General features: G+C 33.6%; 5 protein-coding genes across 5 annotated transcripts; 2 read left to right on the forward strand and 3 right to left on the reverse strand.

Moving 5' to 3' along the window:
* Nucleotides 1–248: 248 nt before the first annotated feature.
* TRIADDRAFT_25566 (uncharacterized protein) lies at nt 249–2,959 on the reverse strand (the record flags this gene model as incomplete). The annotated part of the gene is made up of 12 exons (XM_002112813.1): nt 249–350; nt 466–531; nt 662–758; nt 1,022–1,129; nt 1,210–1,280; nt 1,367–1,431; nt 1,542–1,630; nt 1,744–1,790; nt 1,936–2,016; nt 2,225–2,281; nt 2,365–2,414; nt 2,875–2,959. 12 exons carry the CDS (start codon nt 2,957–2,959, stop codon nt 249–251), a joined length of 918 nt encoding a protein of 305 aa, XP_002112849.1.
* A 1,448-nt stretch (nt 2,960–4,407) lies between these two features.
* Nucleotides 4,408–7,171, forward strand: TRIADDRAFT_25674 (uncharacterized protein; the record flags this gene model as incomplete). Its single annotated transcript, XM_002112382.1, has 10 exons — nt 4,408–4,582; nt 4,852–4,898; nt 5,006–5,074; nt 5,260–5,352; nt 6,010–6,129; nt 6,271–6,330; nt 6,563–6,646; nt 6,733–6,800; nt 6,881–6,966; nt 7,059–7,171. Coding segments are annotated over 10 exons (915 nt in total), but the record flags the coding sequence as incomplete, so codon positions are not given.
* Nucleotides 7,172–7,970: 799 nt separating this feature from the next.
* TRIADDRAFT_50301 (uncharacterized protein) lies at nt 7,971–9,696 on the reverse strand (the record flags this gene model as incomplete). The annotated part of the gene is made up of 4 exons (XM_002112814.1): nt 7,971–8,593; nt 8,763–8,873; nt 9,051–9,215; nt 9,303–9,696. 4 exons carry the CDS (start codon nt 9,694–9,696, stop codon nt 7,971–7,973), a joined length of 1,293 nt encoding a protein of 430 aa, XP_002112850.1.
* Nucleotides 9,697–17,533: 7,837 nt separating this feature from the next.
* On the reverse strand, nt 17,534–22,310 carry TRIADDRAFT_56415 (uncharacterized protein; the record flags this gene model as incomplete). The annotated part of the gene is made up of 14 exons (XM_002112815.1): nt 17,534–17,557; nt 17,607–17,670; nt 17,863–17,990; nt 18,512–18,535; nt 19,284–19,516; nt 19,619–19,718; nt 19,885–19,998; nt 20,051–20,152; nt 20,248–20,349; nt 20,452–20,577; nt 20,669–20,848; nt 20,959–21,018; nt 21,177–21,304; nt 22,202–22,310. 14 exons carry the CDS (start codon nt 22,308–22,310, stop codon nt 17,534–17,536), a joined length of 1,494 nt encoding a protein of 497 aa, XP_002112851.1.
* Nucleotides 22,311–22,914: 604 nt separating this feature from the next.
* Nucleotides 22,915–25,163, forward strand: TRIADDRAFT_56416 (uncharacterized protein; the record flags this gene model as incomplete). Its single annotated transcript, XM_002112383.1, has 7 exons — nt 22,915–23,060; nt 23,696–23,872; nt 24,099–24,195; nt 24,392–24,523; nt 24,622–24,717; nt 24,873–24,935; nt 25,068–25,163. The coding sequence occupies 7 exons, from the start codon at nt 22,915–22,917 to the stop codon at nt 25,161–25,163; spliced, it is 807 nt and encodes a 268-aa protein (XP_002112419.1).
* Between the last annotated feature and the right edge of the window lie 577 nt (nt 25,164–25,740).

Consider the following 25,740-nt stretch of genomic DNA (forward strand, 5'->3'; position numbering starts at 1 on the left):
TCACTTTAATAAATATCCATATCAACTGCTATTTAGTGCGTTTTTAATAGCAGCGTAAAAAATAAAGATTAGATCATCTCATAATTTGAAATATCAACATTCGATCAGCTATGCCTACTGAAATCGTCCGATATAATGAATTTGATTGCTTTGGCGAACTACTTCAACAAACTTTATTAAATCGTCATCGTTAATTCGATCACATTTCAATGGATAAGAATAAAATAATTTGACAATTATCTAAGAGGTTACAATTCTAGTTTATTCCAACTATTCGTGTCAAATTTTTTAAGTTTTATTTCGATTTTCGTACCAAGGTATTGTACTAAACTCTTTTCCGGTAAGATAACCTACAAGATAAAGGACAGATATTGAAATATTTACAGCATATGTTGAAGAACAGCTTAATTTTGTATAATGAATAAGAAGATAAGCATAACTTTGCCTAATGTACTAAGTACTAACCCCTTCGAGGGTTATAGATTTGTTGTATTGTTTTTCGTCGTCTCCGTAAATCAGGAAAGCTTTAACCTAAATCGGATATAAAAAGTTCAAATAGTTTGCACAATAGTGCAACCAATGAGTACTCGTATAAACTGTGTTATAATTTCGTTATATTAATGTAAGTATTCAGTATGCATACAAATGAAAAACATCATACAATAGTGTGATTGGCTTCTATCAGTGATCTTTCAGGATTAACAAGCTTAGCGTATATTGTAATATATACATTCGAACCAGTTTGATACCAGTCGTACCTTTATCAAGTTGGTATACGCATATGCGAGTATATTAGATTAAAAATAAATGTAAGTTAAATCGTAATACACAGGTTATCAACTGGAAGCATACGTATTTCTTCGCTTATAAATTATTATCACAATACTTAAATGATTGACTTACCTACACTCAGATTGCGTCTGCTGTTATGCGGAATTTAATTTTCGTGGGTGTCATTGTGAAAAAAACGTTATTATTGAAATTTACTGATGTCAACGGATTCCGTATAAATTTTAAATACAATACTTTATCGTGTTTCCAACAGTGTTGTCCCGTTGCGCAACCCTTTTGATTTAAGAATTCTGTAAAATCGCTCGTTTTCTTATTGCAACAAGACCAATATTTCATCCTAGTTGAAACAAAGCGATATCTTGTTAGCATAGCTATTCTATGAAAAACGTTTACTTATTCCGGTACAAAAGCATATACCCTTCATGAAAAATCGGGTAGCCTGGATGATGAACACATTCTTTCTGTATATCCTTTTGAGTGCTAAATGACTAGTCAAATAAGGTTTATACACGTACATCTCTTCATCTAATTATCTCCATACGGAAATATATAATGGTTTAAGCAGCTTCCTTACACATTTACAGCCACGATTTTGACACGGAGTCCCTTCCGAAATTTTATCAGCACTAGGGTCAGCTTCTGCAACATTAATTATTTTATTTTATCCGTATTATATATACTATGATAAAAATGTTTCAATATCTCTAAATTTTTGCATCACACTTTGATATGAGTCCATGAAAGGTTACCTTTTTCAGAGACAGTTTGTTTCTTGTCCAAAGCCGATTTGAGAGAGGGCGCGACAATAGCCTTGAGTTGCATAGTTGGTTCATCTTGTCTATATTTAAAACCAATCATATCACGAATATGCACTTTCACATGTGCATGTGCACTGTATGAGAGTTACGTTGATATTCGACAAATAAGATCATATTGGCGTGCAGTGTGAACCTGGGTCTTTCTTGGATCTTTTTGGGTTGATTGTTAACTTCTATTACCTTCCAAACAAGCATGTAATATCAATCAATATCTGAAGCATTTAACGTTTAGTTTCGACCGAAGGGACTTAAGGAAGACACTGTAGGTACTATATTATTGAATAACAACTGATGCAATTCAAGATCGATTAATTATTGTTAGTACCTCCCCTGGTTGTAATTTAGTGGTTACTTCTAATTTTTCCGCTTGTGGTTTTATATTACAATGGTGAGATCTTGTACAACCCTTGGAAGCAAGTATAAATAAAATAGGCTATGAGATTGTACGATGTGCAGTACAGTATACCAGTACTGTATTATCATTGCTACGAAAGAGTACTTGATCCGTCAACAGTTGTACAGGCATTAGCAAGGAAATGATGGTGAAAGTTTTATAGAAATATTTTAAATGTTCTATATTAACTACGGCTACCAGTATACTGTAGTCTGCCTACCGGATAGTTCAGAAAGACCGTAAAATCGGTAGAGCGTTGTTTACAGCAAGACCAGCTCTGGAGAAGGGAAATCGATAATTATGAAATTTCTGAGAGTTGATTAATTATAAGCAATAAAAATTACTTCGCATTCTCAAAACCTTATACGCATCGTGAAAGACAGGCTTGCCAGGGTGGAATATACAAGCGTCTAAAACATTTAAAAATAGTTACATTAATTGATTTTGTATAATGAAAACAGCCTGCTAGTTTGCTACAGAAGTAATTGAAGTACTTGCTGCGACTGTAGCTTTACGGTACTTTATGTTCAGGTACTGTATGTTTCTGGTGTTTTCGTGTCGATTAAGTTCTTAACTTAACATACAGTACTTGGGAATAAGTGCACGCCTATACTATCATATAAAATAATAACTCGCGGGCTACAGTAATTTATTGCTCACAGCAATTGTACAGTAATAGCTGCGAAATCTAGTATCGATAATACTGTGCTGTTTGGTTGAGCCCGTTCTTTTGTAACCGTGAACTAATGATGTCTGTGGAGGTGGAATAAACTTCTTTTATTAGGGGTTCATGCCTGCATGAACTTGTAACTACAACTTTGCAAATAGGGTATTATGTAGACTTAAACAATGTGTGAAAATAAAGCTCACCATCTGAATTATCTGATTCGCGATATTTTTTACCGCAGCCTTTGTTGTGGCACTGCAATAGACCGTATTCACTTTCATCAATCATTTTAAACTTTTCACTTTTCTTGTAATAAGGTTTAAAGATTCGTTTAAGGTACAGTACGCTCACACGGTGAACTTGTTCCAGTAACAGTGTTAGAAGCTAGAACTTTGAATCGAATTGTACGGTACTGTACTGTGCTGTCTATAAAAGGCATACTGTACTGTACAGCTGCGTAGATTGTACAAGTGTACATACATTGCAATTTACTGCATTGTACTGTAGTATACTGTACTGCACAGAATCCTGTGCTGTGCAAGTTACGGGATCGTTTTCCATCTACTGTACTTGCCACTGCTGCGATAAATTTCATAAGAAATGACAATAATTTCATTGGTAGATTTACCATGGAATCTATTACTAGGAATAGTAATTTCCTTAATAATTTCCTCATTTGTTATGGTAAGTTTATATGTATTTAATTAAAAATTTCAATGTAAATGTTCAATTAGTAAGCGGTACTGCGACAGCAAAAGTAGTAATACGCGTAAGTTCCATTAATTTTGATGAATTCTTAGTGTACTATGGCTATGACTGTACGCGTATATTTGGTTTAGTCAAAGATTATTCATTTACAGTCGAATACAATTTTAAGTCTTATAATATACTTGTATACGAATGATTTAAGCGTACAAACAAAAGAAACAGCCTGTAATTTATGGAGGCCAGAAATGAGTTGTAAATGCTTTACGGATATACTCTTTAAAGTGTTCACATGATAACTCTGATTTACAAATATTTTGAAGGTAAATTGGTTGATACCTCGTAGTGCGATCGACTTCTAATTGCAGCGTTGTCATTATAGTCAACATACACTATCTTATTTGGCTCCTTGAAATACAGGACAAATTGTACGCGAGCATGTTCTTCAAAGTGTTCATATTATGACTCTGATTTACAAATACGCGTATTTGAAGGTAAATTGGTTGATACCTCGTAGTACGTTTAGTATCTAAGTGCAACGTTGTGACTACGGTATTGTCAACATACACTATCTTATTTGTGCTCCTTGAAATACAGGACAAACGGTATGTATGCTTTAATTCCGTTATCAACGTCAACTACTTTTAAATATCCGTGATAGTAATAGTGACAGTTTCCTATCTGGCAGCAAAAGCTTATGAAATATGAGTATTTGTTAGCTGAAAAGCATAGTGATTAAGTAATAGCAAAATAATCATTACCAAATTACTTGGAGGAGAATACATATACTCGTATGTATCTTACGGATCAGTTTTTGCAAATCCTTAAGTCTAGCATGCATTTTTATGGAACAATATAATTAGTAACCGATTGATTTGCATTGAAAAATAGCGCTGGGTGGCTACTTTTCCAATAAAATTATGTTTTGATGTTGAAGTGCTACTGTATTTTGTAACAAAATCAACTTCTAACACCGCTACGAGTTGAATACTATTTGATACATTTTTAACGGTAATTTATTTAAACTTTAGGTCTATATTTTCCTCTTGATGTCAACTAATCGGGCTCCTAACCTCACCAGAACTGAAAATGAAAACTATTTCTACGATCCAAACACAGACACGAGGCATAGATTTCCTACAATAAGTGATCCCGCATCTGTAGATGTTACAATTGTTGTTCCATCTTATAATGAAGAAAAGCGACGTTAGTTATTAGCAATGGTTTAATCCCTGATACTCGCTACACAGTAATCGCTATTAATTAAGTAGTAAACTGATTCGCTTCAATAATAATTTGTATTTACTGTTAAATTTTATAAAGGCTTTAACTACATTATCAAGTGTTTAAAAATTTCCATTTATCAACAATCACGACATCTTGCTAGTTATGAGTAATAGTATCATAGTTTGTCTGAGCTATTGAAGTTTATCTGATTACTAAAAAGAGAATCTAATGAACTTCCTGTACTGCAGTTCCTGTTATGCTGGATGAAACTATAGAATATTTTAGGAAGAGAAAGGTACTCATATTGCTGCAGAAATTTGTTGATAACAGCTCTTGTCCGAGTAACTATGGATGATATAACACTTGCAACTAAGTATGGTTGTACGATACTGTTTATTTTAGCAAAAAAATCGATCGTTTTCATACGAAATCATTGTCGTTGATGATGGAAGTAAAGATCGCACGACTCAGGTACATTGCTTAACATATCTGCTTTATTGTGATAAGTTCTATTTTATAATGCTAGCAAACCTAGATCCTGATGCAGCAGCTCACTGCCGTACCTTGGCATTGAATATTATATTTGATTGCTATAGATTTGATTTTAAATTTGCCATGCTTGTTTTGTTATTAAGTTATATCTTTTACCACTACAGGTCGCACTTGAATACGTAAAAGGAAGCGGTACTGATAGTATTCGAGTTCTTACATTAGATTATAATCGTGGAAAAGGGGGAGCCATTAGAATTGTAAGTAATCCAAATCATATTTTCGACTAATAGTAATCGATTAAATTCTTTAAAAGAAATCTACTATTAGTGCTGTTAAATTGAGATTATATGAACAAATGATTTTTGATTCTACAATATCAAAAATTTATGTCGATCAGACTTACCTGGCTTAACGTTCAATCTACATCCGTATAAATCGTATTCTACAGTTATATCAACAATATTCCTGATTTAAGCTGATGATAACTTTTAAAGAGGCTTAAAATCATATCTTGGGACTTTAAACATTCTACAAGATGATAATTTTATATACGAATTAGATGTAAATCAAAGAACAAATCATAATGATATATATGATCCAACAGTAGCGTTGGTAGATAAGGAGTTACCTTACCTTACCTATTCGATATTCGATCGTACAACGTCAATATTAACAGAAATGTTGAAAAGACTATTTAGATATTATATCTTATCAATAAGATATAACCGGGTAGCATAAAATTTCTTCGGTCAATCCTTAATACGGAGGGGAAGTAAGACGTTCATATTCAGGCATTAATTAATTATTTCACTTTTGTGCTGTGAAATATAACCATCGCCATAATATAATTGATCCTCTCAGATATCAATTTTTGGCCACTTATTGATACTGATTGCCATTGTCAAATTCTTTAGGGTGCTTTGAGTTCACGAGGTAGATATATTTTAATGGTAGATGCCGATGGTGCAACCAAATTTGAAGACATAGAAAAATTAGAACATGCTGCCATGAAACTGAACAAAGATTATTCGAAAGTACTGCATACAGTACATTATAGATATTTTTAAAATATTCCATACACTTTTGAAGAGTATTAAATTATTATAGTTGCTCATGGTTTCATATTAAGTGATTACTAACTACTTAAACTAAAACTGCCCTTTAATGATTAACAGGATTGTCCAATTGTTGTAGCCGGATCTAGGGCACATCTCGAAGAGGAGTCTATGGCAGAGGTACAATTATAGTTCTGGGAACTGGGATAATGATACTTTAGAACTTTACCCATTCGCTTTCGAATAATTTCACAGTTTATCGTACTCGTTTCGCTGTGCGCTTAGTGTATAAAATTTTTTCTCCGGAAACCTTGTATAAGTGATCTTCAAAATTGGATTGTAGCGTACAGTTCTTTTTGGTTTTGTATCATGACTTAAGATACCCAATTAAATTTTCTTTCAACTGCAATAGCGAACAATATTTAGAACTTTCCTAATGCACGGGTTTCATCTTCTGGTTCGATTTCTTTGCGTTAAAGGCGTAAAAGACACTCAAGTACGATAAATATATTTTTATATTTCATATTTTACTTAAATCTAATGCATATTTTTATATTACTCTTATTACTTTTTTCGCTTTAGTGTGGCTTTAAACTTTTTAATCGAGTTGCAGCTGATATCCTTTTTCATAGTATGCACGTAAATGGATGGTGAGTGCAATACTATCACATATGCTGTCGTGACTCCTGATTTACTCATTCAATATTGGTTAACTTTCGACCCATTATAGGGCTTTTGACGTTGAACTACTTTATATTGCCGAGACGTTGCGAATGCCCATTGCAGAAGTTGGAGTTAACTGGACTGAAATTGAAGGTATATTTAGTTATGACATAATGCTCTAATATTCGACCGTCAATTGCTTTTTGTTATCTTAATTGAGGATATTTTTCACCTGATTGAATAAGGTTCGAAAATGACACCGTTTCTTAGCTGGGCTCAAATGGGACGCGATCTGATAATTATTCGTTTAAATTACTTATTCGGTTTATGGAAAATTGATAAAACAAAACACAAGTAATTTAAGTTAAAAAGTTACTGTTTCTCGATTTTATTACTTATATATAAACTTAAGGCTCAACAGTGATCGATTTAAATTCGAGGTCCGTGTCATCTGAATTTCTTAATTAAACAATTATAAGATCTTTACTCAAAAAAATCGACTTTGAGTTTCATATTTCTTTAAATTTATTGCAAAATAATAAAGTATCAAAAAATTTTTCCTACTCCTGTACACCGCTGTAATAATTATGTATTTGTTACAATGTCGTACTGTAGTATAGTTTAGACTGAATAGGCACATAATAACTAAACATTGATGTTAGTTTACTAAGCCAATAGATTGACAAACAGTATCATCAAGCGATGACTCACAGGCGTGATAATACTATAGCCAGTCTATGTAGTGTACACGTCTTTGGTACAATTGCAGCAAGAAAATCTCCGCTGAGTTCAGAATTGAGATCATAATTACAGTCTGATACTGCGAACGATAAATATGCAACGCGATGCACAATTACAATGTGAGATCTAAGAATATTTAGGATTACTTAAAATAGTTTTAAACAGCTGACCATGTTGATTAATCTGAAGTTGACACCATACACATTCGGTAACAATTTAGTAACGTAATAACCATAATTTAAAGCAAAATCGCACATTATATTAGCGAATGAATAGCTACCACAAATACGGATTGTTATAATATCATTACTATATTAATAGAGAAAAATCAAATCCGAATCATTGATCTCAATCGGAAGGTATTCCCCTTTACAACATGAGATAACTGGCTTTCATAAATGAGAAATTATATACAATTACGAAACTGATCCTGCCGGATCGCGAGGAGATCCCATCTGTATTAGAACTCTATCTAACCACTGAAGTGGACCATGTAAATGAATTTCAATCCAGCAAGGTGTGCTTGTTACATCCTGCCTGTGATATTCCGCACCCCAGCCTTTTACAAAGCTAATTCGAATAGTGCACATTTTCGTTAATTGATAGACAGCTTCAAAACCCTTACTAACAGATTCCGAGAGAAGAGCTGCAAAATCTTGGTTATCAAAAATTTTTAGACTGCAACTGGAAGGTATCTTACATACGGTCGTAGGATGAAAATTGTGATGATAATTGCAATTACGACTTTGAACGAAAATGCTGCTCTCACTTAAGCATTCTGCGTATACTTCCCCACCAACGTAGTAAAGGTGAACGCCTTTACCGATGTGACGACGAGTGTTTTCGATAGTAGAGTTTCTATTGACATTGGAAAGTAAACCTAAACAAAATCGGTCGGCATTGGTCGATGGATCTGTAAAACCGTCTATAATTAAACTGGCTTGGGAAGCATGAAACGGTTCACCAACACGGTTATTAAGCTCGTAATAAGCCACGGTACACCAACAGTTAGGTTCTTGATAGGTAACTGGTTGTAATTCTGTTATGAAAGCAACAAAATTGAGCAGAGCAATACTTAGTATTGAAACTGAAGGAACCTTTCAATCACAATCATTATATCTGTTTATTCACAATAGGCAAATTAATATTTAGCAGAACAAATGTCTTATGCAAACACTAATGGTTTGATCTAGTATGTCTTTATGTACCTTGTTGATACATTTGCCCTGGGGGGCTGGTTTGAGGAGCTGTCATAGTATGACCAGGGGGAGTACCATTAGCAGTATTAGGAGTGCTACAATTCTCCTGTGGGGGACTACCTAATCCGTTTCGATCATTAATACCATAACTAGGCGGAGGTACTTCTTGTACTGCAGCTAATTAAACGCATCAGTCAACTTTAAAATGATAAGGACTTAAAAACGAATGAACAATAACGATTTGTTGATATGTATATACAATGCAGTACAATATATATATATACTTTTCACCCATACCTTGATTCCCTTGACCATTGTAACGTTGATTTTCGTAAGTAGCAAAAAGATCAGGATCATAGGTTACATTATACGGCATAGAAGTTTCCTTGGAAGTCGCCAGATTGGGGATATTCGGTGGTCTACACATTTCAGGATCGCGAGGAACCATAACAGGAGGTAACACTTATCATGAAAATTAAAGATAATTTCGATAGTGTAAAATCAATTAAGTCATAAGACAGTATTTTACTTATTGTTTCAACAACTTACCAGGTGTTTCCACCCTCTGATAATGATAAGGATTAACGCAAACATCTTTCAGTTTGTAATGGAATGCATACTCGCACATTGGCAACGGCTTTAATTCGTGATGACTTTGAAGATCGGGCCAGCGCCATACACGACAGTAAATAACATGCGGTAGGCCTTTACGATGTGAAACTTGCAGTCGTCCGTCTAAACTTCTTGGAATAGTAACGCAATTCGTTGGTTGACCTGGACAAGATAAGGCTTTCTCTAATTCTTCGAGAGCCCCTTTCTTCCTTTTTAACTTTTTAACAAGGGAATCAATAGCTTTTTCTGCCCATTTTTCCTCTTCATCACCTTGTCTCCAGCCTAACAAGCGTTTAACTGCTGGAGAAGTGAAAGAAAATAGCGAAGCCATTTGTGATGATGTCATCAAACTATCAGTGTAGTCGCCGTTGAGATTTTGATGTGTACAATATCTTAATACAGCAGTACTAGTAGATATTTGATAACTTTTAGATTGTCAGGGCTTTAAGTCTTTAGATTAAGTTAAGCAGTGTTTCCTTTCCAAATATTCCTAGATTCCAGAGTATGACGAACTCTGCTAGATTTCTGTAAATAGTAAAAAAATTCTTTTAGCACAATAAATAGATTCGATTATACATTATACAAAGAAACGTGATATTCATAGTTTGATTTTGCGATCATCGAAATTACTGCATGGCAGGCCAAGAAATAATGCTCATAAATTTAAGAAATAAGTGAAACTGAACTGACAACCTGGTTTACGGATACTATAGTATATGCACCACACAACATGCCGCTATACTTACGTAAACCGGTTTGCAAGTACAGTATATATACGCGTATATTGTATACAGTACTATACTGTACAGTATAGTATACAACAATACAGTACGAACTACATGGTATGGATAAATTAAAATTAAAATTAAAATTTTAATGGCCAATTTACGCAGATGAGAAAAAACTAATAATGAATTGCTCATTGCAAACTTCAACTTAAAGTTAGTTATGCTGAGGTTTAATTAATTGATCCGCAAAAACTGTAACGGTTAATGTAAAAAAGTGCGAACTGAAAACGAACAGAAGTGCGTTGTCAATCGCTGAAACAGTTTCGTTAAATTTCTGTCGATTTTTTCTGCACGTTTATAAAGTATACTATACGATATAGGAAAGGAATTCCATATTGTATGGTATGATAGAAAGTGTGTTCAATGTCAAAAGGCCTACAGAAATGTTTCGCTTCTGGGTTGAAGTGGCTTAAAGAAAGATTTTTGGCTTATAGTGAATCCGCTTATAATTATATAATTATTTACTGTAGACAAAACAAGTATGCGTATGAAAACTTACTTTATACTGTCATATTTTCAACGATCGTCTATCGCCAGAAAACTTCATTAGGATCTATGTAGATCCTTCATTAGTAACGAAATTTAAATAATTATTATAGTAAAATGAAATCTCTTTTAAAACACAACAGTAGTCCCACAGAGATATATATACAGTATCGAATGTGAATCGTAGCAAGCACCGCTGGAAAAAGTCTTAGTTTTTTAAGCTCTTTTTTCGAGTAGCGTAGTCCTTGCCTGACTCCCTGGACGAGCGTACTGTACGTAATACTGACACTTACTTATTTTTAGTTGTAAAAGTTTTATGGTACTATACAGTACAGTACAGTACAACGCGAACTGTAAAATATGCCAACAAAATTGCGCCCTTTTGCAGCTCTTAGTAGGTGCTGTACACTGTGTACAGTACAGTGTACTGTACTGTAGTACTGGTGTTGGAGACTTTTAAAAAGATTATCCCTCAAAAAGTACAGTAAGTATAAATTTATTTTCACGCGCGTACAGTACTCAGTACGTACTCACGTAGTGTACTGTATTTATCATCACAAAAAGTTAACTTCACACTGGAAAAAATTGTGCAGTACTGTACCATGGACTACTAAAAGAAAACCTTTTATTAGCAGTTTACACTACACAGTACACAGTACAATACTGTATACTGTACAGTACAGTACAGTGTACTGTACAGTTAGAGGTCAAAATTCCATTCTGCAGACCAGATCTTGAAGATCTTACTGTGCGTTCGTTTGTCTTTTGAGTCTGGTAGACCATCAGAACGATTTACTGTACTTACTTAATGCCAAAATATATGTACTGTATTTTGTGAATCCTGTATTTTAAGCAGTTTTCAATGCTTCGATCTCGATCACTTAAAGGAATTCTCAGTTAATGCTTACTGGCAAAAAGAGTTACTTTGGTCATTACAGTAATAACATGTGCAATTGTGCATATACTGTACTCCGTAAAAAGGTATTATGCGAAGATCACGATCGGGGGAGGGTACTTTACTTACGAAAGTCTCTCTTCTTCTTTAGAATAGTAAAAAAGAATCTGAAGTTAAGTATGTTTTACAGCACTGTATAGACTGAGAATTGTAAATATCGACGTTTATACGTTATTAATGAATCAATGCAGAAGCATTCCTGTTTATTTTGCATTTACAGTTGTGTTTACTACTGTCAAGCTACTGTACAGTACTGCATTCGGTACCACCCATTTTACCCTACTGCAGTAAGTGTTATTACAACTTACTGAGTACTGACACAGTGTACTGTACGTACAGTACTACAGTGCAGTACTGTACAGTGTACACTACTGTACTACAGTATAAGCGGTGTACAGTATGTACTGTAGTACTGTACAGTACTGCTGTGTAGTGTACAGTACAGCCGCTTCGAAAGATAAGAAATCTAAGAATTACTGTAGGTAAGCGATCAGCAAATAAAGATAAATTTGATTACTGTGTTTTAGAAACATTATACTGTACTGTATACTGTACAATGTACAGTACAGTAACTGCAAAAAACGTAATACGTACAGTACAGTATATGATTTTTCTGTGTCGTCAATTTATGCCTAATTTACTTTACCTTTAATGGTTAATGGCCGTCCTGTTTCTAGGTTTAAGGTGCGTTTCGTACTGTAGCGTATGGACGTTGAGAATTAACTGAAAATATTAAGAAAACAATAAAATTAGTAATCCCCACTATTACTTTTCAAATGATTGGCTACGGCACCGGTTGATAGCTGATAAATCATATTTATACAGCAATCGACAGCAAGTATATCACTGAAATTATGCCGTACCCTCAAGTTAAGGACGGTGGTTGATAGCTAGTTAATGAGTTTATTATGTAGATAAATAATAACTTACGGCGACGGTTTATAGTATTAGCTAATTAACATATTGTACTAGATGATAAATGATCAGTTATATCGTGTACCTTTATACGCTTGACGTACTGAAGTCATTACTGCACTGCTCAGTACAAAGAACAGAAATACAACAAATTACGCTTAGATTAATGCTTTAATATTGCATATAATTATAAGTTACTGTAGCGTAAATTTAGCCAACGAAGTTACCTAGAATAAATCATGAATTGCAATACTGCATGACAGCATATTAAATAACTTTCGCTCTAAAGATTCAGAATATAGCTCTTGTACAATATACGCCTCGAAGAGCAAAGTAAAAACGCAAAATCAATCCAGAATCATTTTAATACTGTACGATCATTGATTTGAGTTATATTAAAACGAGAACTTTCTTACCAGATGATTGAAAAATACGTTGCCAATTCAAACTATGTACCGTAACTTCGAGGTTATAAGGATAAATAGCATGGCAAACTTTTAAATATTAACGAAAAAGTCGCAACATAACAATAAAACTTGTTTTTAACATTTGCCTTTTTAGCCTTTCTAAAAATAAAAGAAAATTACTATTGTAGTAATTTACTGTCTCAGAACTAAGTACTGTCAATATGATAACTGGTATAGTGGTATGGTATCATTTTCTTTGGTATGGTCAGTATGGTCACAAGTTGACTCACAACCTGTACAATGTACGTACAGTACAGTACATTACATAGCGTACAGTACAGCACTGTACTGTACTGTACTGTAGCTAGTTCAGTACAGTACAGTATGTTACTGTACAGTACAGTACATGGCAGTACAGTATCACGGTCAGTCTACCGATTGTCACACTCAACAATCTCGGCTACCGTACAGTACAATACAGCATAAAGAGTTACACAAACTACAGTCGTATGATCATGACGGTCACAGGACGGTACAGTACTGTAGTGTACTGTACACTGTACATACAGTACTGTATGTTACACTATGATCGAAGAGAGGAAAAGAATGAAAGATCTCGGGTTTGAAATAAAAATATCAATAGTACAGTACAGTACTGTAGGAACTGCCCACTGTCTGATACTGTACAGTACTGTACTTTTACAGTCGTGACTAACGCGACTCACGAATGCAATGGCAGGATCTGAATTATCATGAGTAAATTATTAAATTTTAATTACAGATTAATGGCAATCGTTATTAACTGTAAGTGAAAGTCCAATATAGTGATAAATTTCAAATAGAGTAGTAAATATACAGGTATATTAATTAATTTATTTCCTACTACAGCTAATTTACGGTAATTATTGATTAGAACTCCCCAGTCTTATACTGATTTGGTGTTGACAGCACGATTGTAAATTAATCCCATTCTTAATAAAGCCATGTAATGTTCTACCATGGCTCTATATTAGTACCTTGCCGTCTTATAAGATAAGAACATATTCTTAAAAGCGGAGTTCTACACCGGACAGCATTGCGAACTTGCCGGTATATATTATATTCAAATTGGGTGATATTGTTTCAAAAATCAGAGTGCTTGATCTAACCGTTACATACTGTATAGTATAATATTAGTTACATGACATAAGACCACAGACTAGAATAAAATGTTGAATCGCCATAGTCCATCGAATGATGCTCGTTTTAAAATGTAAACGTAGTACAACTTTAAATACAAAACTTAATTTACTGTTTTTCGATTTATAGTACTGTATAATACTGTACTGTAAATATGATGTTGAATTATTTATGATCTGCACGACAAGAGCTACGTAAAAGATGTACTATACACTGAGTATACAGTTCGTACCAAATGATTCAGTACAGAAACAAGAATGTGGTACATGATCATGTTTCATACTATGATAGTCTTTAGATCAATCAACAGTAAAACTTATCATACTGGCAACCATCAGTTATAAAACTTTAAAACTTTAATACTATGAATGTAGCTAGTCATAGTCGATCAATAGAAATCAGAGTTAATTTAATTATATACTAACAAATGAAACCAAAACAACGAAATTACATACTGTACTTACGCACTGATGCACAAAACTCAAACAGGAACTTGAGTAGTAGTATTTATAACAATTCTGGTGGTAGACTGTAATTATATAACCAGTAACCAATTCTATTACAGCGTTTAAGTCGCCAAGTTATAACCGATCCATTTGCAAAACGAGACGGTTCAGGGATTCATCACTTCAGCTTGATATGATACATCTAAGCTATTCTTTTCTATTAGTCATCTTTTCTTTATTTAACCTATGAAAAGTTATTTATTTATAGCTATAAAACAATAGTAATAAACAAACTCATCATAGCAATTAATGTCGTTTTATCCTTTTTATTGATGATACAGCGTAAATTAATTATAAATCATGTCATAGGTATTCTTCGGCATCACATCGGACCACATGGTCATCGTACGTATTATAGTTATCAAACATTAGGTGCCTAAACGATGACTGACGATCTTTATTAACAACTTCAACGTCATAGTTCCTTCCTGATTGAAGGATAATTTGATGGTGATTATGTATGAACATGACTCTTTTGGTATTAATGACGATTATCAGTGATGATCCGATCAACCATTACAGTAATAAATCACTTCAATGTTTATCTTAAAAAGGATAAAGTATTGTCAGAAACTACTAAAAAATAATGATATTGTACGCGTACTATCATAGACTACTAGATCATGATGCTGTCTATACAGCTGTTTCATTTCATCCTGTATACACGTACATCACTTTAGTAGCAAATCCTGTCTTGGACTCATAATGCATATTTACCGATAGTTTAGTTTCGAATTCGGACATCATCAAATGATGATACTATATTTTATACTTCAGTAATTTTAGTGAAGACTGTTCAATTCCTCGCACCCAGTCGTCCATTGCTACTGTACGGTACAGTGTAAGAATCTAACCGGCAAATTTAAAGTCATCACTACGTCCTAATTCCATATTTTTGCACCACACTTACTAAGAATCTTTGCTTTACATATGTTACTCATACATACAATAATTCTTAATGCTGCATTATTAAACTTGATCTTCCTGTTCCCGACTTACGTAGTAATTTTTTTAGTTCGAACTACTGGCCTAGGGCGTACAGAAATGAGGTACATAGGGCTGCCTTCAAATCACGATTGATATACAGTACAGTAAACTAGATAAATACACGTATACTATGTGTATTTATCTACTTTATGTTAACAACAATTGCAGTATATAACTGGTAAAAAATTACATTCGAATTCAGATATTATTTTCAGCCAAGAATATTTGCTTTTGTTCTAAGTTAGAAAATATTTCAAGTGAATTTAATTAAAAGGGAGACTTGTAGGCTATTTTTTTCTGAAAAGTCTCGCCAGTATGTATCAAAGGAGTCAGACAATTAGTCTGGTGTCACAACGCATACAGGCAGTACAGTATATCGTAAGCCTGCATAGATTTATTTATTCATTCATTCATTGTACTGTATGCGTTGACACTGATTACTCAATTAATTAATTCAGTACTACAGTACGGTTAAGTCGGAGGGAGGACCTGCTGAATTCTTGTACTAGTGTTGTACAGTACATTTATTTAGAGCTAGTACGTAGTCCAGACCAGTCTTGGCCGACTAGAGGTCTGGTGTACTGTATGGATGCCGATATGCAAATTAGTTATGACATCACACAGCGGAGTAGTCAAAAGGCACGTAGAAAACATATAAACTCTCCGTTTGGCCATGATGGTGTTACAATAAAATCAACTTCTACTTTATGTACTGTACAGTACTGTACAGTATTCTGTATCTGTAGGGCGAAGCGTGCTGAGCAAACCGATAGGTAAATATGAATGAGTCATTGCTCACTCATTCCCTCAGTTTAAATCACATTGACTCGCCGTCAATCAAGCAATTTTATAAATTCTGTGAACCAATCATTATTCATCATTTACTGTATTTACAACTATACCTTTTAATTAATCTATACTGTATTTTAGAACTAATGGTAAATATTGTTCATTGATTTTTTTTTATACAGTACAGGATATTACAGTTCACTAATAAATTCTTGATATATTTATTCCTTGTTGTAATCGTACAGCTTTGATGCGAATATCGCCTGCTAGTCAAACATTTCTCATACTGTAGTAATTTATTTTAAGACTTATACACCGAGTGCTAAGATTATTCTGTATATGTATCTGCACTATAGACCTCATAGTAGATTACGGTAATGTGAAAATAGTAGCCTGCAAAATGCGTATATTATGCTACTCTAGTTAATAGTTAAAAATCTAGAGGATAATTGCGATTGTTTTATTTTACTAGTATAGTACTAAATGATGCGTCATACGAGTATGAGTCGTAAGTAGCACTCACTCTCAGGTAAACCATGAGTAAACTACCGTAGAATAGACATTTGATTAATACAGGTGACATTAACGATAGCAGGTACTGTGATACGAGTATGTAGAGTTTCTATTTATACAGATATTAATAATAAATAAGTAAATTATCTGTGTATTGACTGGAGGCCTAGCGCGGCATCCTTATCTTATTGCGCGGTTAAAGATTTCATACGGTGTGAATGAACATCAGAACAGAAGTAAAACTTGTACATCGATAAATTACTAATACTATACTCTGATGATAACGGATTGATATTTACTGTAAATATACGCGTATGTAGTAAAGCAACAAATTCGATTGCAAGAATAACCTTAACGTCCGCTTATAAGAACCTTTAAAGAACTATCTAGCATATATATCGTGTAACATATAAAGTATTTGACATTTCAATATTTAAAGGCATTTTATTGCTCGTATTAAATGACAACGAATTTCACAAGAACGCAGGTACTTAACACATACAATGTAAAAGTGAAATAATATAGAAGTACAGTATATAACGTTGTTAATATGTGTAGTGAATCGTACATGTAGTAGTGTGAAACGGTAGGATCAATTCATATAATCGTTCAAAATTTTAATGAGATGTTAGGAAAACTCGTACTAAACACATTTTGGTGATTTAGGCTGCAGGTATAAATATTTAAAGTTATTTCGTTCACTTTATCTTTTATACCTGGAATAAAGTTTGCATAAGAAGATGCTTAGATTCGCCACATTTATCCAGCTTTTCATTTGGCCTAGGAAAATTTTAGATGCAGTACTCAACAATATATAATACCTAAGTGCTTAAATTTGATATAAATATCTTGCCCAAGCACGACATGCAACATTCATAAATTTCTTTGTACAATTATGAAGTAACTAAAATATTCATCTTTACTGATCATTTTATATCAGTTTGACTACCTTGCTACATATTTCATACTCACTTATTTATAAAAGCTTTCAAAATAGGTATAATTTGCTTAGGAAAGTAGCTTTGTTTCGCAACGTATCGAAGAGCAATCATTGGCCCATTTAAATCATCTACCACGCATCTAAATTTCTTATCTTCGGACTAGACATAAAATACTGTTTTTAGTATCTTTTAACAACGTGTTAATAAATTATTAACTGAAAAGTTTCCTAATCTAAGAAAATGAACTATTCGCAACGATAGGTAAAATATCTCAACAATTTTATTATATTTATATTACTATTTGGTTACACTAAGTACTAATAACCTTTAGTAGTCCCATGTGTATCAACAAAGTAGTGGTAAACTTTTCAGATTCAAAGGTGGATGAAATACAGATCGATGACAACAGCATATCTAAACCGTTTAAGAATCTCAATGTTACTTCCGTCAAAAGTATAAATCAGGATTATGATTTACATAGCATGTAAGATGTTAATTTATTACCGATATTGCGATATATCTCCTTTTGTGAGCGGTCATCTGCGGCACTAAGAGGCCTAGATATCTTAAACATAATTAGTGATGTTATTTTTCTACGTAAAGTTTAAACCCATTTTCATAGCTTCGTTAGCACAATATCATTCAACTATGTAAAGCCCTACATTTAGAAATTTTCGTACTATTTCTTCGTAATCAGAGAAGTCCTATAGCGTAAGAGAAGAGTAAATAAAATATTAATCAAAAAATTTCGAAAATTCTATTATTAGACTGACGTGTAATTTCCAAACTAAAAACTTGGTACTGTACGTTTAGTTGAAGTACGAATAAAATAGTTAAATTGATTACATTGAGATTCTTTAGCCAGAATTTCTATTAATAAGGGTGTTATAATCCGAATATTATGACTCTTAGCTACTTTGTTTCTTTATAGAAAATGATTTTAAATTTATATATCAATAGGAGCTTAGATAGCTCACAAACGAAACTAATTTATAAACTACTACGAAATCACTCAGTTTTCAATTCATAAACTAAGTTAAGTAAATCGATACCCAGAAGACACTGTTAACGCGTATTAGGATTAATATAATGGTAAGGATAGACTAAATTTTTTATTTCGTAAACCAATAGTTTATTTTGATAATTACAGTAAGGAATCTAATAAAATACATTCTTTACATCATAGCAATACGGCAAGATAAATTTTACCAAGAATTTAATATTGCACAGTTCCTATACATCATCTATACATGCTAATATCGATAACTGGTGATATAGCCAAGACATTGCTTTATGACAACCAATTGAGCAGCAGTTACTATAAAGACTAGTGCCACAGTACAATAGCGTGTTTAATTTTAAAAACCTAGTATGTCTATGTTCATAAAGTACGTAATGTAATCATTTTATCATTTCAATTTGCAGTAGTACTGCAGACTGTTATGAATTAACCTGGTGTGTATTTAAAGAACGTGGTGATGCATCTGGTGTCACACTCTTTCCTGTTACATGTAGCTCACTATCTTCAATTAACTTTCCGGTTGTATCATCACCAGGTTCCTCTTCCGCGTCACTTGCATCAGAATCATCTTCTGCTTCATCTAGTAATCCTTCATCATCGCTGAGGGAACATAAACTATCTGCAACAACAGATCCCTCTATACAATGTTTCAGTTCTTCTATACCTTTGGATCCGAAGCAGTTAGCTACAAGAAAAATAACTTTTTACTATAACCAATTGATCAAATAATTCAAAAGGTGATATTGCTTGTTACTAAGTAATTTACCATTTATATCTAACTTCTGTAGAGAGGAGCAGTTCTTCAAAGCTGTCGCTAACTTGATAGCAGCATCAGTTTCTATATCATTGGAATCTACTAAAACTTCCTAGCGATAGCAAAGTGAGTAAAACCATATTAATTCTTCGGAGCATTAATCACTACTATCAGTGTTCATATCTCATACGTAGCAACAAGCACGTAGCCAATTTTTAAGTCGGAAGATGATTCGAGTAACAGTCAAATGCCTTTGTGCAGCTATTATGGTATGTTACCTGTAAATTCGGGTTATGTTTTTCTATTACGTTAGCAATAGCTATTGCTCCATCGCTTCCTAGTAGGCAATCTCCGACGTTTAGATACTGCAAGTATGGCCAATTAGCCATTGCCTTTGTAGAAACATTACAATTTCACAATGCATTAGATATTCAAGTTACGCACCTTGCGACAGTGCTTCTCGCAAAACCAGTTACAAAATAAACTTACTTCAGCCAATGCCTTACTTCCATCTTGACTAAATATATTATCATTAAGATTCAATCTCTAGAGTAATTTGATTATTCTAAATATTAGTTCTTCATAAGTTGTTACAGTTTCAGATATCGTGCACTAATAATTAAAGTACCGTATTTCCTTACTTTTAGGGATTTATTGCAAGCCAGTGCACAGACTAGCGGCACGATGCCCTCCGATTTAATACCATTTTGAGGCATAGAAACGTCCTCAAGAGTTCCGATGATCTAATTATATTAAAAGTATTTGGTCATTGTATTTCTTTACAGTACCTTTCTGGCTCAATAGATATGGATTCATTGTACTATATTATGTTAGGAGTGTAATACTTTAAAAGCAGACGCCAAGGCTTCAGATCCAGCAATTTCCAGTCTGTTACGACCACAAATGAATGTCTTTAAAGAGAACTTATCACCGCTGTTTTTGTAACATTCACGCAGGGCAGCCGCTAGAATCTAAAATGTGTTTACGACAAAGTATTGTGATACAACAATTTATGCTATTTTTATATGTAAGAAATGAACATTCCTGAATTACATTAGTTACCTTGCCACCATTTGGGCCTAAACCATTGTTATTTAACTTCAACGTTTTAATGGTATAACCGGGTCTGCCAGAAAGCAATGACTTGACAGCATTTATCCCATCAGGACCAAAAGCATTGTCACTTAGGTCTATTTCAACCAATGAGGCCTGAGCAGTAAACACAGCCTTGCTCAAGCTTTCCTAAACGGTTTAAAATAGGATAAATATTGCAAGAAATCTTTAGTACATGAATTTTAAAGTTTAACTATCTTTAAATACGACCAATATGTAAAAGCAATATGATACGTCACCAGTGCTAGGGGTATTTCAGATCGTAATCTACCGGTGAATATATCACTCCAATAGGCTCTCTATTAAGAATATTTTAAAGCACCATATAAATCAATATCATAGATGATACTTCATATTGCGTTTCGTCGCTATGTACTAGTGTACTATTAAATATAAAGAGCCTAGCCGCTGCTACGCGTATGATAAAAGTGTTAACGTTTATACGTGTTAACAGTACTTCCAGTTCCTTGCGATCTTTCAACGCATCAGCTATCACCACAGCAGCTTCGACACCGATGGTATTTCCGCTAAGGCGTAGGGCTTGCAAATCTTTGCATTGTTTGATTGCGTTAACAACTTCAGAGGCTTTAGAAGTAAAGGTTAGAATAAGTAATTAAAAGCTATGTTAATTTAGCAATCCGACAATTCGCAAAGCGTCTCATCAGCAAAAACGCCTAACATTTTAGTAAAATTATTCAAATACACAATATAATAATTTGGGATTTCGTTTATCGTGAAGTATGGGCAGCGAATTATCTCATCATCACTCGTAAATACACGCGTACCTTACTTGTACTCTTACTAATATACGTATATACATATTCGCGTGGTCTTTACTTATCCAATTCTTACATTATGTACTCTCATATCAGACATACGTACTGTAATTTGCACACACAATCTCTTTATACTGTAATATATAATATAGGTAAATAAAACAGATAGACTAGCGCTATGCCTTGGTCATTGGTCAGTTTCATTTATCAGTAATCATACGATAGGGAAAAGTTAAGAAGGTTCTCGTTAGTGGCATGGTAGAAATACTTTCAACTTTGAGGCTGTTCCACGGACAATTTCGTCTTTAAAAAGAGGTATATCGTCATGTTAAAACAATTACACTTAGTGCAGTTTTGTTCCCTATACCACTTGTTTTATTGAGCAATATTAAAGCATTAAGTCAATCTCACATTTTATGTCATAAGAATTAAAAGTATTTGTTCGTCCTTGATCTTATTTTTAGGGGCTAACTAGTAAGAAATTGGGGTCACACTTCTAAATTGTAATTAAAATTGAAGGTGTTCCAGATATCGTAGCATAAAATATCAGTTTACACAAAGTTGTATATAGTTGTAAGCTATCATTAAGGTTAATACCCAGTAATGTTGCATTTCATTGCAACTGTTTGTTAAAGTATCTGAGCACTGTAGTATATGTCAACTAAATGTATCTTTTACAGTAAATGCAAATTTGTAGAAACATTACCGTCTTCGCCGTTATTTAGTTTCAAGCCCTTGTTACTAAAGTCAACTTCATTTAGTTGCTGGACTTTGGTTTTTGACAATAAATTGGTAATATCGGTGAGGTCCGTCATTACTGCTGTTTTAAATTTCGTTGCGTTGTTCGCGCTGTAATACACTACTGTATTCGTACTGTACTCCTATGCTTGCTTGACAGTCTGCACTGTTGTGGCAAAGTCTTAAAGTTTATGCAAAACTATTCCGCATGTCTGCGTTGCGAAAGAAAACGATTTTGCCGCCAGCACCGTACAGGACCTTCACAGTTCACAGTACTAAACTGAGTACAGTACTGTACAGTGCTATACTGTACTGTAGAGGTAAGAAAAACATACAGTACTGTACTGTACTGTACAGTACTGTACAGTACTGTAGATCCAAAATTTAAGGAAATACTGTACTGTACAGTACAGTACTGTATACTGTAGTGTGAACCAGTTCGAATCAAAGTACTGTACGTACAGTACAGTACAGTACAGTACTTTAAGTTAAGGTGCACCAAAATCACGATAGTTAAAGGTCCCCAAAAATGTACTGTACTGTACAGGGTCTCTAGATCCTACAGTATATCGTATGGTAAATACTGTAATAATAATAATTAATTATAATTAATAAAACTGACAGGCGAGCTTTCTGCACTCTTTATTTACTGTAGCTCTTATTGCGTTCCACAGTAAGTATATGGAGCAAAGAAAGATAAACGTAAGAAAGGATGAGTTTACGTTAGGTCCCTGGAAATTGATATCAACAGAAGGAAGTATACTCAAATCGGCATGTAGTCAACCTGATATTTGCCAAAATCAAAGTAAAAAATGTGAATTATGCACGTAAGGAATGAATATCAAACTAATTGTAAAGGTATAATCTCTCAACTTGTTACCGAGCTTCGTCATCCTATGTTATTCATCACGAATTCTCGCTAGCAACTTCAGTTAGAAGATTGTGGCTTGTTAGCAAGAATATACGCGTATGTTGTACAGTAACAACTAACCGTAGGCATGGACACTAGAAAAAAAAGACCTTGTAGTCCATGGCCTACATGCCTGCAGTAGGTAGACATAATTTTAGTATTTTTAGTAATGTACTGTACAGTATGATACTGTACTTGTAACTATCCCACATTCATATCTCGCGGGTGTTGCCTCGAAAAGATTAAATTGTTATATTGTATGATAGATTACTAGGTCTTCTTCTACTGTATTAGTCTATGAGTGTCAAATTCACAATTTTCGAATCTTAAGACCAATCAACCTTAAATCTGGATGACATTTTAGCATTAGTCACAGCAACTCTAATCCCCGATATTAGCATTAGTATTTATTTATTAGTCGACCCCGCGCTCGGTATACTTCGGGTATACCAACTGTACAGTACTTATACCTTTTACTAATTTCATATGTACGTATACGTATGGGCATTGGTACAGCATATATTATATGTAACTCGTTTGTAATTTCGATAGGATATTAGCCGCTATCGACATTCCTCTTCCGGAAATGCTATTTGCCAATAATTCTCTCAGGTTAGAGCATCGAAACGGTTTTGGAATTGAATTTAATCCGACAGATGCTCTTAAATTAGTTAATAATCAGAAGGAACATATTAAAGTTGCTTACGCTGAAGAATGGCAAAAGAACAGGTTATTTATCGGATTTGGATAACTTTATCTGTATTTGACGTGAGCAAATCAATCAGTGGTTCGTTTTACAGTATTCTCTTGCTATGATGAGAATCTCTTATGAGCAAATTTCGTCATTTTAGCTATTGTAACCGGTAGTACGGCTTTCAAATTGTCTATGGAAAGTTGTAATAACGATGATGGCAATAAAAAAAAGATAATTTGAATTTTAATATATTCTATTAAGAGTTTCCAGTGAAGATCCGGTTAATGAAACCGTTAAAAGGTTTGATTGGACTTACTCTTCAAAGTATAAAGGAACCCTCTTCGGTGATGGAATAAAAGTAAAGGCTGATTATATTATGCGATTAAGTATATTAAGTAGCTAAAACAATTTAGCAATTGTTAGGGTTTGCGATATTTTCTTTGATGATCGACCCCATCGATAATTTTCACATTGTGATTGGATGTTGCGTTAACTTTTTATTCATGATGTTCACTACCTGAATAGACTATTAATGCATTATGATTAATTCTTAGGCTTCCTCTACGACTCAGCGAATTGACATAGAAAAATTAAAAGCCAAAGAGAAAATTTATCATTATAAAAGCATAATGCTATTTGAAGATGAATTAGCAGATAACGGCTGTGCGTGGATGAATGCGAAAGTGGTATAATCTCAGAATAGTACAATATTAGCCTTATCTTTACTGTTCTATTTATTGATTTGATTTGAAACTACTGTCATTTCCTACACCAAAACTTCTAGCGAGTCATGCCAGGCTATGTATTTTTCCTATTACGCTTCTTTTTGCGAGTGGATAATGTTCTAGCGCGAGTCTATGACACCAGATTATATCATCAGGTTTGGCTGTCGTGTTAATGATATCTAATTATAACTTAAATGCAATTTTTAGCAAAATATAAAAATGGAAGAGTGCAAATGCCCGAATACATAACTTGACTTAAGCTTCGAATTGGAAATATCTACCATACTGATTAATTATTTATGATTAATAGGCGGAAACTAATTATATGCTACGAGAATTCTTAGCCAAGGAATGCAATTTACAACAAGTAAAGGTATCCAATTCACCTATAAATACGATATATTACATATAACTAATATACGGTAACGTGAGTAATTTATGGGTACCTCTACAGTACTAGCTTTCATTTAAATCGCTAATTTGTTACTTTCTGCTTCGGTCGTAGGTTCCGTCTCATGTACTTTCAGATCCAGCCGAAATAGATAAATTTTTGACAGTTACTGAAGAGCAACTAGAAGTTGTTTCCCTTCCTATACTTTAATCCTGTAGATTATCGTTAAATTAATTTGTAATCGATCCTTTTATTCATAGATTATTATAGAAAGGCCATCGTGGTAGTTCTCTTAAATTTTGAGCATATAATCTAAACTATGATACTTACTGCATGTCGGCAGACTGTATACTATCGGTATGTTATCATGGAATGCTTTTAGACCGTATTGCAGTATAACATAAATACTCGTATAGGTATTAGTATAAGTAAAATTGCATAGGTCATCATTCTATTAACAACTAAATGTAAATATACTGTATATTGCTGATCAAAAAGTCCTACGGTACTGCCTAATAAATTATGGTAAAAATTTTAAAAATCTATTGTGGAGATTCAGGTAATATTTTATTAGTCTGACTTAAGATCTAAAGTTGTATGAATATATGATTAATTAATTACAAATCAACTAGGAGATTATATTCTTTTTCACACAATACTAGGAATATGATGTGGATGTTCAATATTAGCCTGAAGATAACGTAATTCCTTTCAATTGTTTACCTTTCCATTTTCTCTGATTTTGTACCTTACCCTTAGAATAAAGGTTGCGATAAATTATTTTAAG

Source organism: Trichoplax adhaerens, genomic scaffold, assembly GCF_000150275.1.
Source record: "Trichoplax adhaerens TRIADscaffold_5 genomic scaffold, whole genome shotgun sequence".
NCBI lineage: Eukaryota > Metazoa > Placozoa > Uniplacotomia > Trichoplacea > Trichoplacidae > Trichoplax > Trichoplax adhaerens.